The 14,144-nt window shown below is 39.5% G+C and overlaps 1 protein-coding gene across 7 annotated transcripts in view; it reads right to left on the bottom strand.

The window, feature by feature from the left end:
* Positions 1-302: 302 nt before the first annotated feature.
* NACC2 (NACC family member 2) overlaps positions 303-14,144 on the bottom strand; it is a 232,831-nt gene continuing 218,989 nt past the window's right edge. For all 7 annotated transcript variants that reach the window (XM_073541051.1, XM_073541052.1, XM_073541050.1 and 4 more), the window contains 3 exons: positions 13,184-13,289; positions 12,808-12,905; positions 303-10,253 (listed from right to left, as the gene is read on the bottom strand). In XM_073541051.1, the coding sequence (XP_073397152.1) occupies positions 9,748-10,253; positions 12,808-12,905; positions 13,184-13,289 (710 nt within the window). In that variant the 3' untranslated portion in view covers positions 303-9,747. The remainder of the gene's footprint in view (positions 10,254-12,807; positions 12,906-13,183; positions 13,290-14,144) is intronic.

Here is a 14,144-nt window from a genome sequence, read left to right as displayed (position 1 = left end):
TATATATTGCTTTTCATCAGACAGTGGCTAAAGGGCTTCTCCACCTTCATCTTCTTCTACACATATTTCTGATAATAGATTACCCGATGCATCTATGTCCGCACAATTGCAAATCAGAAGTTCCCGTAATATCTGATTCTGTGTGAATGAATAAGTTGAAAGCCGAGATCCCCTTAGAGAAACACTGCACATTTCCTCACTTTGCTAGTAACTACACAGAGGGGAATAAGGCGCCAAGGACCTCACGGCTATTTCCCTCCAGATTTCTATTACTACTCAAACCACTAAGAACGAGCCCAAAGTTTAATTTCAATCGACTTTATTATTCTGTAAATGTGAATTTTACAAAGCATCTTACAATGAATGGTCATGTCTGATGAAGCCTTTGTTGTTTTTTTTCTCTCTCGTCCATGATATGAAAACACTTCTGACCAATCTTAAGTTTATTTTTTGGAAATGTTTTCCCCATCATTTTGTATATTAGGAAAGCCATGGTTACAAAATAACAGTCTGAACTATACATAGTAACAGCTCATACGTACCAGTGGATGGAACAGAAAACATCATTAAAAAAACCTATAATAAAGCAAATCGAGACCGGATGGTAGTAACTCTGCAGTGGATCTGCGAAGTCCGCATCTAACAGTCATGAAATACAGTACTAGGCTCAACCGAAACCACCCCTAAAAACCTACAATGTCTTTCCTCCATAAACATCGTGTCCGGAGGATTAATGTTGTACTCTAATTCGATGCCATCCAAGTCTTCAAGTCAAAATATTTAGACGACGTTGTGCCATTATTCGCTTAAAATAGTATCACGTGTGTCACGTTTCATCGCCCATCATGTGAAAAATGCTGGAAGAGATTGAGCACGCTGAAAACCAAGAGGCCTCCAAGCTTTGTTGTGAAAAATATAACTCCCGGCATGCTCCATAACAAAGCTGGAGGATCACCGGTTGAAGACCACGTAGGATGGTTTCTTAGGTAATGGTCAGTGAATTTTATGGGCTCAAATGATGTTATGTCCAAATTAAGGGGTACTTCCAAATGAAGCACAAAACCTAGTGAGGGTCTTAATGATATGAAGGGGTCTTTTACTAACGTAACCCCATTTTAAAGGGCTATTAAAAAAATATCCTAGATCCCAAAATGTGACTCTGCAGCTCCATCTTGTATGGAGTCGAGGTGTGCAAGCTCAACCACCTCTGTGCTATTCATTGTCTATGGGACTGATTAGTAGAGCACCACACCATTCAAGATGTGATGCAGAGTCCCTTTCTCAGGGATCCAGAGTCTCAATCTCAGATATGGTAGAATTTGATATTTTGTGGGTTGGAATAACTCTTTAAAAAGAGGTTAAAACAACACAACCTCTCTGAAGAAACACAGGAACCTCTATTTTTTTTCTGTTCCAGCTGGAAATGCCCTTTAATATAGACTTCTCTTTTGAGTCCCAATTGATCTCAATGCTAATAATTACCCCATAAAAACTCCTACATGGTGTAACACAGAGGTCTTCTACTGGTGCTCCTCCAGCTTTGTTGTGGTACTGCACAAATTGAAGACCCTTTGGTTCTCACTATAATCAATCTGCCAGCCTTGATCTTGTGAACACTGAGGGGTCCCGTGTTATCCCCATCGTATGGGTAGGGAATAACTTTTTTTTAAATAAGCCTGTAAGTAGATGCCGGCATTTTCTCCTGGGCTTATAAGTGGGTTCTTTGGGAGTAACTACACTTTATGTTATCTAATAAATGCAAGCTGCAGTGTGGCGATGCTTTGGCTCAGTTTGCAACCCCCTTCATAGAGGTATTCCCACTTTATAAACTTATCACTAATGCAGGCCATCCCTTTAAGAATGAATGGGACAGCAGTGCAGACATAACGCTGCATCTCCTTTACTGTATTCTGTAGCTCAGAGGCTCCCTGGCCACTGCCGGCACAGGGAACTTCAGCACAGCCCCATTAAAGTGAATAGAAGCAGGACGATGTCTTTGCACAGTTGGGATGCCAGAAAGAAACAAAAAAAAAATGCATGCATTTTGCAATTTATCATTTAAAGGGAACCGTTATTTCCCATAAATGTGTATTTTTTTACTTAGTGTAAATGCCGCTGTTCTCCTGATTCTGACGCTGTTTTTCTTTTCTTCCTGAGCCTCTCCGTTCCTGAGATATGGTCCTTTCTTCCCCCAAGTCTTGCTAGCCAAGGAGGCATCGTCCTCAACACCCACAGAGAAAATGAGGATCCTGCCTACTTGGCTAACAAGACTAAGTTTATATACAGGGAAGAATTGCCAATATCTCAGGAACCAAGAGGAGCAGTAACAAGAGAAACATCGCCGGATTCAGGAGAACAGCGGCTTTACAAAAAAATATATATACTTAAAAATTACAATGTGCTGATGAATAATGTAGCCCAATCTACAAGTCCCACTGTTTTTAAGACAAAATTTAATAAAGCTGATCAATACAAGGTATTTATTCTATGGCATTTAAACTATTTAGTGTCTTTTCTCTTGGCAAACCACAATACAGGAAAAATAATAAATAGACTTTTGGTCACGGTCTAACATCCTTCACAGACAGCACCCCTACAGGTTAGAAAGAGAAATACTCTCTGAAAAAGGAGAATATATGAACGGCATAATATTGGCATACATCATACGCATACAATGTGACTAGTGAGGAGAGGCCATACCCGGTCTTGGCACACTGAATTTTTGCCTTCTGTAAAAGAACAATGAGGACCTTGTTTCTTTCTGGAGAGCAAGCAAGAAATAAAAAAAGACCGTATTTCTCTTGCCTGATCCACAGAGCATAAAATATATCAATTTCATGGCATTAACTTAAATTTCTTCAGATACAGAGTAACTGCAGGACAATGAGACACGTTGAAGTGAGACTGGAGGTCACTGTGCCCTTTAATAATGCAGTGTAACCATAAAACAAAAAAGTACAGTGTCATTACATGGGTGTGGAATTCAGAGGAAGAAGACACAGCAAGAATTCAGCTTCTGTTTAATGCTCAACATTAAAGGGGAACGATACCTATTATATAGTGTCCCCCCTTTAAAGGGGGTTTCAACCTTCAGATTACTTTTGGCTTGCACGGACTCTCCTTTTACAGGGAGTTATTCACCAGACAGGTCCCTTTAAATTATGGCATCTTGGACAAATATGTTAATTAAGCCCCTCCCATGCTTAACCTATTTGACCAATGTGTTCCATTGTAGGTTCTTTCCCAATTTTTTTACTTATTGGAAGCAAGAAGTTTCTACTGAGCCAAAACCTAAGAGGAAGCATTCTTGATACTTCTGACAAACAGGTTTACTAAAAGGGCAGGCAACACCATTAGTATTTGTTTCACAGTTCATTTTGAGGCACTGTTCTAACTTAACCTATCACCTTTCTGAAATATTTCATGAATTAAGAGGAGACTACAATATAAAACTTTGATCAAATACATAAAATTAGGGAAATAAAGCTTCCCTAATTTAGTGATACATCTGGCCCTTTAAGCGTTGACACTCTGCTGCCTCAATATTTTGACAGCTGTGTGAGACTTCCTTCTTCTGAGCAAAAAGATCCCAATGTATGGGGAGGAGGAAGCTTTTTGTGTTTCACACTGGAGATGTGTGCTGTTGTCCAACTCCTGCCTCTTCATGGTGAATGTTCTTATAAAGAGAGGCAATGTAAGATGGATTCCTGCGTACTATGGAGCAGCAGGAGAAGGATGAGGCTAGAAACAGCTACTTAGGTCAAACTGATTGTATTCTAAGGAAAAAAAATCACTCCAGATCTGAGCAGTAGGCTCTACTTTACCACTCAGATGTTGGAAAAAATCTCCCATTACCCCCTCAGAGTTGGTATCTCCCAGACAAAAGTGTCTCACAAGATGTTGTGCTCACTCCGGTAAAGTGAAAGTAAAACCTTTCCCCGATAATAAGGTGATAAATAATCTGATTTGATAATGACATATATTTGAGAAAAGTATTATAGTTGCATCTACTGTCCTTTTTTAGGGTTTTCCCATAACCAACAGATGCCCTTTAAAGGGGTGTGTTTAATGGTCGATTCTCTTTAAGTGAATTATGGTTGTCTTTTATTGATATCACAAGATATGATGTGACCATCAAGCTAGAATTTGCAAGTGTCATGTCACCCAAGCCAATGAAAAACCATAATTCCTGTAAATAAAAATAAAACCTATTGCAGGATGACCCGCTGTATACAAGCTAAAGGTTATCTGAAGGCAACCAACCCTTTTTAAAGATCCTAAATCTTTACAAGACCTAGGTGCAAAAAGGTGCTTTTATATCATGCAAATACTCTTAATATTGCTAACAAATAAAACCAAAAAGTAAAAACATGCATTGCAATGCTAACAAACGTCATATTAGGCAGACCTTTCTTTCACTAATATTCAGCCCACATCTGGCTATTCAAACAGTTGTAAACAGGAGGGATTTAATAAAAGTTTATTCAATCCCTTTAGGAAGAATTATTTTGACCTTCCACCCACAGACATAGAGGAACTCATTTTTTTTTTTAAATTTTCACGTATTTTTAGCAAAAAAAAAAAAAGAATCCTCTAAGGCACTCAGGAAAGTCCGTACAATCACGATTCTTTGTACATTCGATACCAACTTTTTTTTTTTTTTTTGCGAAATTTCATCCACTCCGCGTTTTTGCCGAACATTATTAACTCTTGACACACAGAAAACGTTAGTGCAAAATTTCTCACGTAAGTCAGGAGGGACATCCGCAAGTCCTAAACCATTCACATTTTATTTATTTTTTTAAACACTTTTTATCCTACATTTTCTGCTTTCCTAAAATCAAATATATGTTCAGGAAGAAATGAGCTAAATAAAAATATATATATACTCTTCTCTCCCATTGTGCAAGGTGCCTGTCAATACCCCTCCTCTCTTTTTATTGAGTCTGTGCAAGAAGTCAACTTTATTCTAAAAATCGGCCCCTGGGGGCCCAAACATTTCCTTATTGGACTAATGAAATTGGGGGTGGAAAGGACGTACAAAAAACTCATGTATTATACATTCAAGGCCATTCCGTAGAATTCCCATTAATTCACAGATCATGATCATTTACACCACACACACGCGTTTCACTCCCAATATAAGTGCTTTATTTTTTAGACACTACAGATTAATACCGCTTTGGTTTAACCTTATTGATCTTCTGCTATACTAATACCTGCACTGCAGATACCACTGTCAAGATACACTGTGCAAGGAGGTACATTGTTTTTTTCATTTGTCCCATACACGTATATTAAGATCTGGTAATTTGTGCCTATGCTGCTAGAAGTACCTGTAATCAGTAAAGCCAGTAAGAGATACATTTATTGGTATCAGCTTAAAGAACTCAACGCTTTTTACCTCCTGAGACTTTTAGAAGGCTTTTTCCTTTCCCGACAGCTTTGTCTAGGGCTTGGATACACAACATATTTTGGTCCTTTCTAATTTGTGCACATTTTGTAACAGGGTTGGGTAGAGCTTTAAAATGGAAATATAAGAGAAGAAGTAGCCAAGAAACAGACATCCGATAGTGAGCTGTGTAGGCTTTTATTAACATGGACGCATTATGGCTCCAATTAGTAGGGCAAAAGGAAAAATGGGACGAGGCATCAAGATGTGGTCAATTCCATTTTTTGGAACTTAAGTCATAATACTGCCACGTTAATAAGACGCAAAGTTGATCACCTGTACGGTATAGCGTGGGGAGTCCACCAAACTTCAGGAACACCATTTAAACAATTAGAAATCAAGAAAAAAATGTTAAAAATGGACTGGGATAAGTGCTATAATGATACAAAAACATATCCAGTTCCAGTCCTGTATGGTCCTCAACATTGCACAATAACTAGTAGGACCCAAAAAGCCCACCAAAGTGTTTTAGTTGGGCCAAAAAAACAGTCTTGTATCAAAAAAGATGTCAGTAAAATCCAAGGAGCCCAACAAAGTTTGCTTTAGTTGGGCCAACAAAACAGTCCTGTATCTCAAATGAAATCAAAAGTAGGCTCTCATAAATAGAATGGTTGACTATGGCCCAAACCCAAGTCCTGAAGTCCCAAAACCTTGCATCTCCAACAAATGACGGATTAACTTTGTGTTATGGTCCCAAAAGAAGATGCTTCTTCTAACTTTGTGACTAAGAAAATTCGATTAGATTCTTACAAAATTTTCCCAAAAACGAGCTTCTGCTTCGTCATCTATATGTTCTTTGAAAAAAAAAAGCTTAATTCACTCAAGCAAGACCTCCTTCAATCTTACCAATCATCAATGTTTGGGCTTTACGGGCAAGAAGTACCCACAGCCTATAAACATTTTTCCCCCCATTAATAAAGTGCTTTTACATCATAAAATCTGACTGAACACATGGCGCCCGAGAGAGGATCTTGATGGTGTGACCTGATACTACCTTATTTGAAGGGCTCCCATTGGATTCTGGGAAATGCAGGCAGACTCCATTAATTTGTCAAAACTTGGGAGGTATCCAAATGCAGAAAACAGGGTGGGGAGGTTTCTAAAATATACATTAAGACTGATATCAAATCAATAAACTGCTCTTACATGACAAATTAAAGTACTCAATCCATTTTGAGGATAGCCTGGTGCTGTGTTAGCAAGGTTCAAATACTATCCTTCGAGAAGTTTTGCAGATTACATTTTACCCTTGCCGTAGAGATAAACACCTAATTTTGGATGACTACGTTATATGTGAGACATATAAACCAAGGACATGTGTAATAAGAAATAAAATAAGCAATCACCAAGCCTAAAGCCCTCAAAGGCCATCCTATCTGTGGTGACAACTTCAAGCCAAACCTTCAAACCGGTAAGTTGAGGTTATAATTGACAAATAGGCAAGTCCAACCTACCTTCTATAGCAGTCAACCTAGTGTTGATTGAAAGACCAGGTGAAGTTCCACAACAGTCAAACAAAGACTCTCAACTAAAGACTCTCAACTAAAAGTCCAAGGCTTTGGGTCTACAACCTTAATTCCAGAACCTCCAATCAGAATCCCAAACAAATCACTATTAGCAATAAGCCATTCAGGTTAAAACCAGAAACCAAGTTTCCATAAGCTAGTAGAACTCTTCAAACCAAGACCTACAATGTGCAAACCAAGTGCCAGTACCAACAATATCAAAATCTCAACTCTTGACTCTATAGCTGCTCACAGGCATGAGGAAAGTGGTGGCCAAAATTGATGAATTTGACTTTTCACCAAATGTAGTCCATGTGCTTTAATGCAAAATCTGCCATGGTGTATTTTTCTTTCTAGTAGTCACCTATAACTTAAAGTCTATGTCAAGATTAGACAATAGGGTCCTCTTATCTTCCAGGCAATTTTTGACTGCGCATGGTTGTAAATGTTTGCAATGCTATCGAGAAAAGGAAGAACTGGACAACAGATTGGGTCATAAGACTGATGGCTGGTTTATATCTCATGCCAAAGACCCAGCTGAAATAATGGAACAACAAGACCAAAGTCCTATCTGTTCTCCACAAATTTCACATGGTCTGTAGTCCATTCAACCAAGAAAAAGACCTTTTTGAGTCTAGCACTTACAATGATGTTCAAAAAGTCAGGCTAAATTTATAAGAATCGGTCAATACCCAACATATTTTGAGGACACTTGTTCCATCTTCGTAGGAGCAACTTTCCTATATTCTATCGGAAATCCCATTTTACAGATATTTCAAATTTGTGGATAAATCATTGACAATCACATAAAAGTTCTTCAATTAATTTCTGGACCACATTCCCAAAATCCTAAATCTAGATTGTGGCCACCATCGTTCTTGAGCAACACCACTAACCCTAGATTACTATAGTTTAGGCCAGAACTGGTATTGTATATGTCTATCGATACTAGCTTGATATAGGTAGCAAAAATTGGCTGACACCCCATGAAGTTCAGCCATGTTTTTATTTGTCTGTCTACCTACCTAAAAAGCAGAAATACAAACACTGGGATGTGAAAATGGCTTGCGGATCTGTTAAAAGTGCATATATTTGCAGAAAAAGATACATATATGACTTTCATTATAATAAAGAAGTGTGTTAGGCATAATTTTTTTTTAAATAAACTATTCCGAAACTTCTGGAATTTTCTATGGCTTCTAACACTTCGTATCACTCCCCTCCTGATGCTGTAATATCTTTTTCACATGCTGCCCTGTTCTCGCTAATATAATCACATTTAGTTAGGTCACTGTCGCATACAAAATCAGTTTACTCATCTCCCTCTGCAGTCATCATTTCAAAGAATTAAAAATATTCTGCATTTTCATGCTTTATAACCCCAGCTCTGACCTCATAATCAATCATCAGAAAGCCAGGTCACTGCAGGCAACAAAGTCAGCTCACACACATCTCCTGCTGTTCTCTTTCCCACAATTGCCCATCTTCTTTATTCTATCTTTTCCTGCTTTATATCCCTAGTTCTGTCTCATTGAGCCCTGTCTTCATAAACCATTTATGGAAATGACAAGTCACTGCATCTCACAAAGTCAGCTCACAGATCTCCTGCTGATATCCTCTTTCCCATACCATGTCCATTCACTATGATATTCTATATTTTCATGCTTTATGAAACTATTCATGTCTCATTCCCATTGTTGATTATGAAAACAGGTCTAAATGACACTGCTGCTCACAAAGTCAGCTCACAAATCTCCTGCTGTTTACCAGAACATGTGCACTTACTAGATATTCTATCTTTATCCGCTTTAAGAAACTAGTCCAGTCTTATTTAGCCGTCTTCTCACAATCAATCAAGAGAATGAAAGGTTACTGCTGCCCACAACGTCAGTTCAAAAGTTTCCTGCTGTTTCCATCATACCATAATTCGATCATTTACTTGATATTCTGTCTTTGCCCAACTTCAAGTGACTAGCCCTGTTCTCACTAGTAATAATGAGAATAAACAGGTCACTGTCTTTCAAAAGATGAACACACTCTTCACCTGTTGCAGTCATCCTTTACGCTCATCTGATAGACTATTGAAGTAAAATGCACCATAAAACAAGCCACATTAAAGCACCGGTTGTCAGAAGCAGTTACATTAGTTGTAATGCAAGAGAAGAAGTAAAAAAAAATAAATAAATGAAAAAAAAAAGCAAAACCCAATTAATCTCCATTGTACAAAAATACCACGTCATGGCACCTAGACTTGTTCAGTAGATTCCAACTCCCATTAGGTCCTCTACCTTGGATGACTGATGTAAGTGATGGTGACATCTGTTTTACCCGTCAACAGATGAATGGCGCTGATTATATTGTTTTTTTTATTAGTTTTTTTTTTTCCTTACGTGCTTTTGAATGATTGATCGTTCAACCTGGTTGGAAGAGAAAAAACTAATGGATGCATTCATTAGAGTAAGTTCTTTTTTTTTTTCTTTTTTAAAAAGGAGCCCGTTTTTGTCTTATCTAAGGTGGCCACTTTCGACCCGGTAAATTTACAGTATAACGAATGCGATTATTTTTTTCCTTCGCATTTTTCTTTTTGCATGTTTTTTTTTTAGTTTTTCTCTTTTTTCTTTTGTTTTTAATACAAGCAGAATAAAAATCACATTTTAGTCAGGCAGAAGTAGCAGTTCTGAGGGTAAGTGGCTGATCACATTTGTTTCGTATTAGTAATTCATGCAAGCAGTGCTAATATTACACATCCCTTATAGGTCCGGATGCTCGGCCGTCTTCTCGCTTCTTTTTTTATAATGTCCCACTGTAGGCGGCGTCTTGTCTTCTCACCGGGGTTTCTGGCCTGCTAGTAGAGCCCGAGGTTTGTTCAAACGGTGGCGGAGGTGTGCTCTGGTTTTCGGGTGCCAATGGATCAGTGCCACCAACCTCTTGGATGACGGAGCCGGTTGCACCCTCGGCCTCCTGGTTCTGTTCGAACGGAGGGTTGGAGCTATTGGTGAGGTCAATGTTTGCTGCGTTAGTTCTCAAAGAGACTATGGCGCCGGAATCGCTTCTACGCTCCGCGTAGATTCGTTGCTCAAACGCCTGCGCCGGACTCGGCTGGAAATCAGACTCTAGTGTGACCCCAGCGGCTGTGGCACCCATGACGGAGCGATACATCTCCATGCCTTCTGGCAACATAGATTTTATTTTGGGGAGCCAACGCTTGCGCACTCTGCGGGCGTTGGTGCACATATCTGCGGCTATGACATTCATCTCGCTTTCCTTAAAGTTTGGTGCAAAATTCTGACAGTATACTGGAAAACAATACAAGAAAATTAAAATGTTGGCGTTACAAACGGGCACAAATCACAAGAGAGCAAAACAATATATCAGGATTTACGACGGAAAAAGAGGCGCCCACTGTGATTTGCACCCCTTCCGTTGGACAAATCACAGTCTAAAGGTGATGTCCACAGAAATATGTCTCCCCGTACCTTATGGTTCCCCCATTTTGCAGCATTTGGGGGTCATTCATTAGTTTTGGCACCCAGTAATGACCTTCCGCTGTCATGAATTGCTATACCAGCCCATGAATAAATTTGTATCCAACCCCATGCCAATGCCGCCTTGACTCTAGTACGAGTAGATGTAAAGGAAGGGTGCACCCCATGCTCTGAGCAGGTTATTATACTGATAAGTACACAACTATAATGCGCATTATCATGTCTGCCTTTCACCTGCAGCAATAAATGACTTGTGTGTGACTTTTATAGACTTCCAAGAGATCGGTTTAGGACTCCCATGCACACTAATCTTTAGTGACTAAGCAAAAAATAACCCAAACACCGTCAGAAAAAATACAAAACAAGTTAACCGCCCCTTTAAATTTGATGGCATTTGTCATTCCTTACAGATCCTCCCTTTAATATACTGTATATATCTGACATGTATATTGTTAAATATTGATCGACTTTAAGACAGGCATTTTTGCCAAATTAATTGTGAGATTATTTAGGTCACTGCCGCTGCCACACTCAGCTCAAACATCTTCTGTTGTTGACTTCATTGCTGCAATCTAACCATTTACTGGAATTTCTGTCTTTCCCCACTGCATGAAACTAGTTGTGACCTTGTTAGTAATCACAGGCTGATACACAAGCCCCTTTCTCTCACAAGGTAAACACACTCTTAAGCGGCAGTCATAATTCTTCACAATAATCATAAAAAATAGTAACTAATTAAATTTTAATTAGCAACCATTAAAAATCTGTGTCATGTGGTTAATTCAAATCAATGCTAGGTAACATTAGGTCACTGTCACTGACAAAGTCAGCTCACACATCTGCTGTTGTTATCATTGTTGTAATCTGACCATTTACTGGATTCTTGTCTTTCCTTAATTCATGAAACTAGTCCTGTCATTGCTAATAGTTTCATGAAGAAAGGAAAGATACAAAATCCAGTAAAAGGTAAGATTACAACAGCAGATTTGTGAGTTGACTTGATCAGCGGCAGTGACCTAATGTTAATTAGCATTGATTGAATGAACCACATGACACAGATTTCTAAATGTGGCCAATTTAAATTGTATTAGTTCCCATCATTGTTTTTTTTTAATTATTGTGACAAAGGATGGCAGCAGGATAATAGCGTGTTTATCTTGTGGGTGAAAATGAACTGTGACTCCTGTGATTATTAGCAAAGACAGGACTAATCACAGAAGTGATGGGTTACTTTCTCCTGCAAGATAAACACACTCTTAAGGCCCCGTCACACTAAGCGACTTACCAGCGATCCCGACACCAATATCAAGGTGTCAGGATCGCTAGTAAGTCGCTATGTGATCTCTGCTGAGCTGTCACACAGACAGCTTCACCAGCGATCAGCACAGCGATGCCGAGCGCCCGGCATCGCTGGCCATCCCTGTAAAAAATAGAATCAAAATAAAAAACATAGTTATTCTCACCTTCCGACGTCCCGTTCAGCCATCCTGCCTCTCTCCACGCTCCGGTCCCAGTGATCCTTTGCACGAATGACTGCGAGATGTCACGGTCTCGAGGGATAACAAAGTCTCGCGGTCATTCGTGCAAAGGATCACTGGGACCGGAGCGTGGAGAGAGGCCGGAAGACTGCGCGGGACATCGGAAGGTGAGAATAACTATATTTTTTATTCTTTTTATTATTTTTTACACCTGATCGCTGGTCTCCCGCCTGTCACACACAGCGATGTGTGCTGGCCAGCGGGAGACCAGTGACCAAAGAAATGTCCAGAGGTTTCTTCCAGCGATCAGCGATACCGGCAGGGGGGCTGCTCGCTGATCACTGTCACACATAGCGATCTCGCTGGTGAGATCGCTGTTACGTCACAAAAGTTGTGACTCAGCAGCGATCTCGCTACCAAGATCGCTTAGTGAGACGGGGCCTTTAAGCTGCTGACATTCTTCTTCACAAATCTAGAAATCTGTGTTGGGTGGTTAATTCAATCAAACAATAGGCTATGATTAGGTCACTGTGCTGACAAAGTCAGTTCACACATCATCAGCTGTTGTCATCATTGTTATAATCTGACAATTTACTAGATTTTTTATCTTTCATCACATCATAAAACTAGTTCTGTTCATGCTTGTAATCACAGGAGTGATGGGTTACTTTCTCCGACAAGATAAACACACTCTTCACCTGCTGCTGTCAATTTTTATAATAATAAAAGAAAATGATGGGAACTAATGAAATTTTAACTGGCCACCATAAGAAATCTGTGTAATGTGGCAAGTTTCTCTGGAGGTCTGCTGGTTTATTACAATGAGTGCAGGAGATTTGCCCTCTCCTTTTCTACCTCTAGACACACAACATAACAATGATTCTTACACTTAACAGCATTCAGAACCCTGCTGTCCAGAGGTTTTCTGCTTGGGTCGCTGGTTGATGAGCGTATTCCTGTCCCACAGCTATTAGCCAGGGTGTTCCTGAAATGAGCAAAAGACAGTACATTAAAAAACCGTGATGGAGGACAAGCCATAGGACAATAAAGTCCACTTTTTTTTTCCATTTTTTTGTGCTGTTTCCCTTTTTTTATTCTATTGTTGGTAACCATTGATTGGACTATTGGTTGGGAAAGCTTTGCACATTATTTGAGGTAATCTTTTGGTGCTGTTGCAATTTTTCTCTCTCTCTCTCTCTATTTATGATGTTATAATGTTATAATAGAAAGAATTGTGGAAGAATCCAGTTTTTGAGAACCTACCGGTCAAAAAATGTTGCGAGGAGTCGTCTTAATAGGACCTTATGTTTCACGCCTGCGCAAAGGTGACAGTTCATGAGTTGTCCGCGGGTGATATAAACTCCAGACCCTATGGGAACATATGATTTGTTAAAGATTATTTCCCCTGACTATAAAAGGAAATATTATGAGTTGTCCTCTTGTGTGAGGCTTCTTCACAATATCAATAACATAAATGGCGACAACTTAGTGCAGGTTGTCTGTGCAAGCATACAGTAATTAGGATAGTCCTGTAATTCTGGGCCAGGGTTAGAATAAACAGTCCATGATAGCAGCTCCACCCCATTAATATGAAGGAGGCTGACCTGCAATACTATACCCAACCTAAAGTCAGGGGTGGTGCTATTTTGGGAGGACAACTGATTTAAAGGGGAGCCATGTGTTACAGTGCTGCTGATCTGTGGTGGTTAGGTTCCTGGGACCCCCACTGATTTATCAAAACACTGCTCCTGCATGATCTGTCTGCAAGCACAGATGGGGTTAACAGCAAGTCTGATTCTGTGCATGCAATTCTTGCAGCGGCTGCATGCTTCCGAGTGGTATTTTGGGGTCTTAGGACCTAGCCCACCCATTGATCAGCAGCAATTTGCAACCCTTATAACCTGGTAAATGTTTTGCAAATAAATAAGAAGCTCAGGATAAACAGATCTGGTGATGCCACTCGAGACAGCTGAGGATACAAGATAAAAGGATGGTAATATATTGCGTCCTGAATCTGATGGTCAATAAAAGGTATCCAAGATTAATAAAAGGGGTTGTATGGTTTAGAAAACAATTTTTGTTATGTAAACAGCACCACTTCTGTTTGTGGTTATGCCCGGTATTGCAGCATTCACGCAAAAAAAAAAAAAAAAAAATCTAATCCAGGATCACCCCCTCCAAGGCTCTTCTAACTCAGATCTCGCCTCCATAGACATCCATCCAT

Source organism: Dendrobates tinctorius, unplaced genomic scaffold, assembly GCF_039654945.1.
Source record: "Dendrobates tinctorius isolate UK_male_01 unplaced genomic scaffold, ASM3965494v1 ptg000120l, whole genome shotgun sequence".
NCBI lineage: Eukaryota > Metazoa > Chordata > Amphibia > Anura > Dendrobatidae > Dendrobates > Dendrobates tinctorius.
This window is presented reverse-complemented; position numbering and strand designations above follow the sequence as displayed.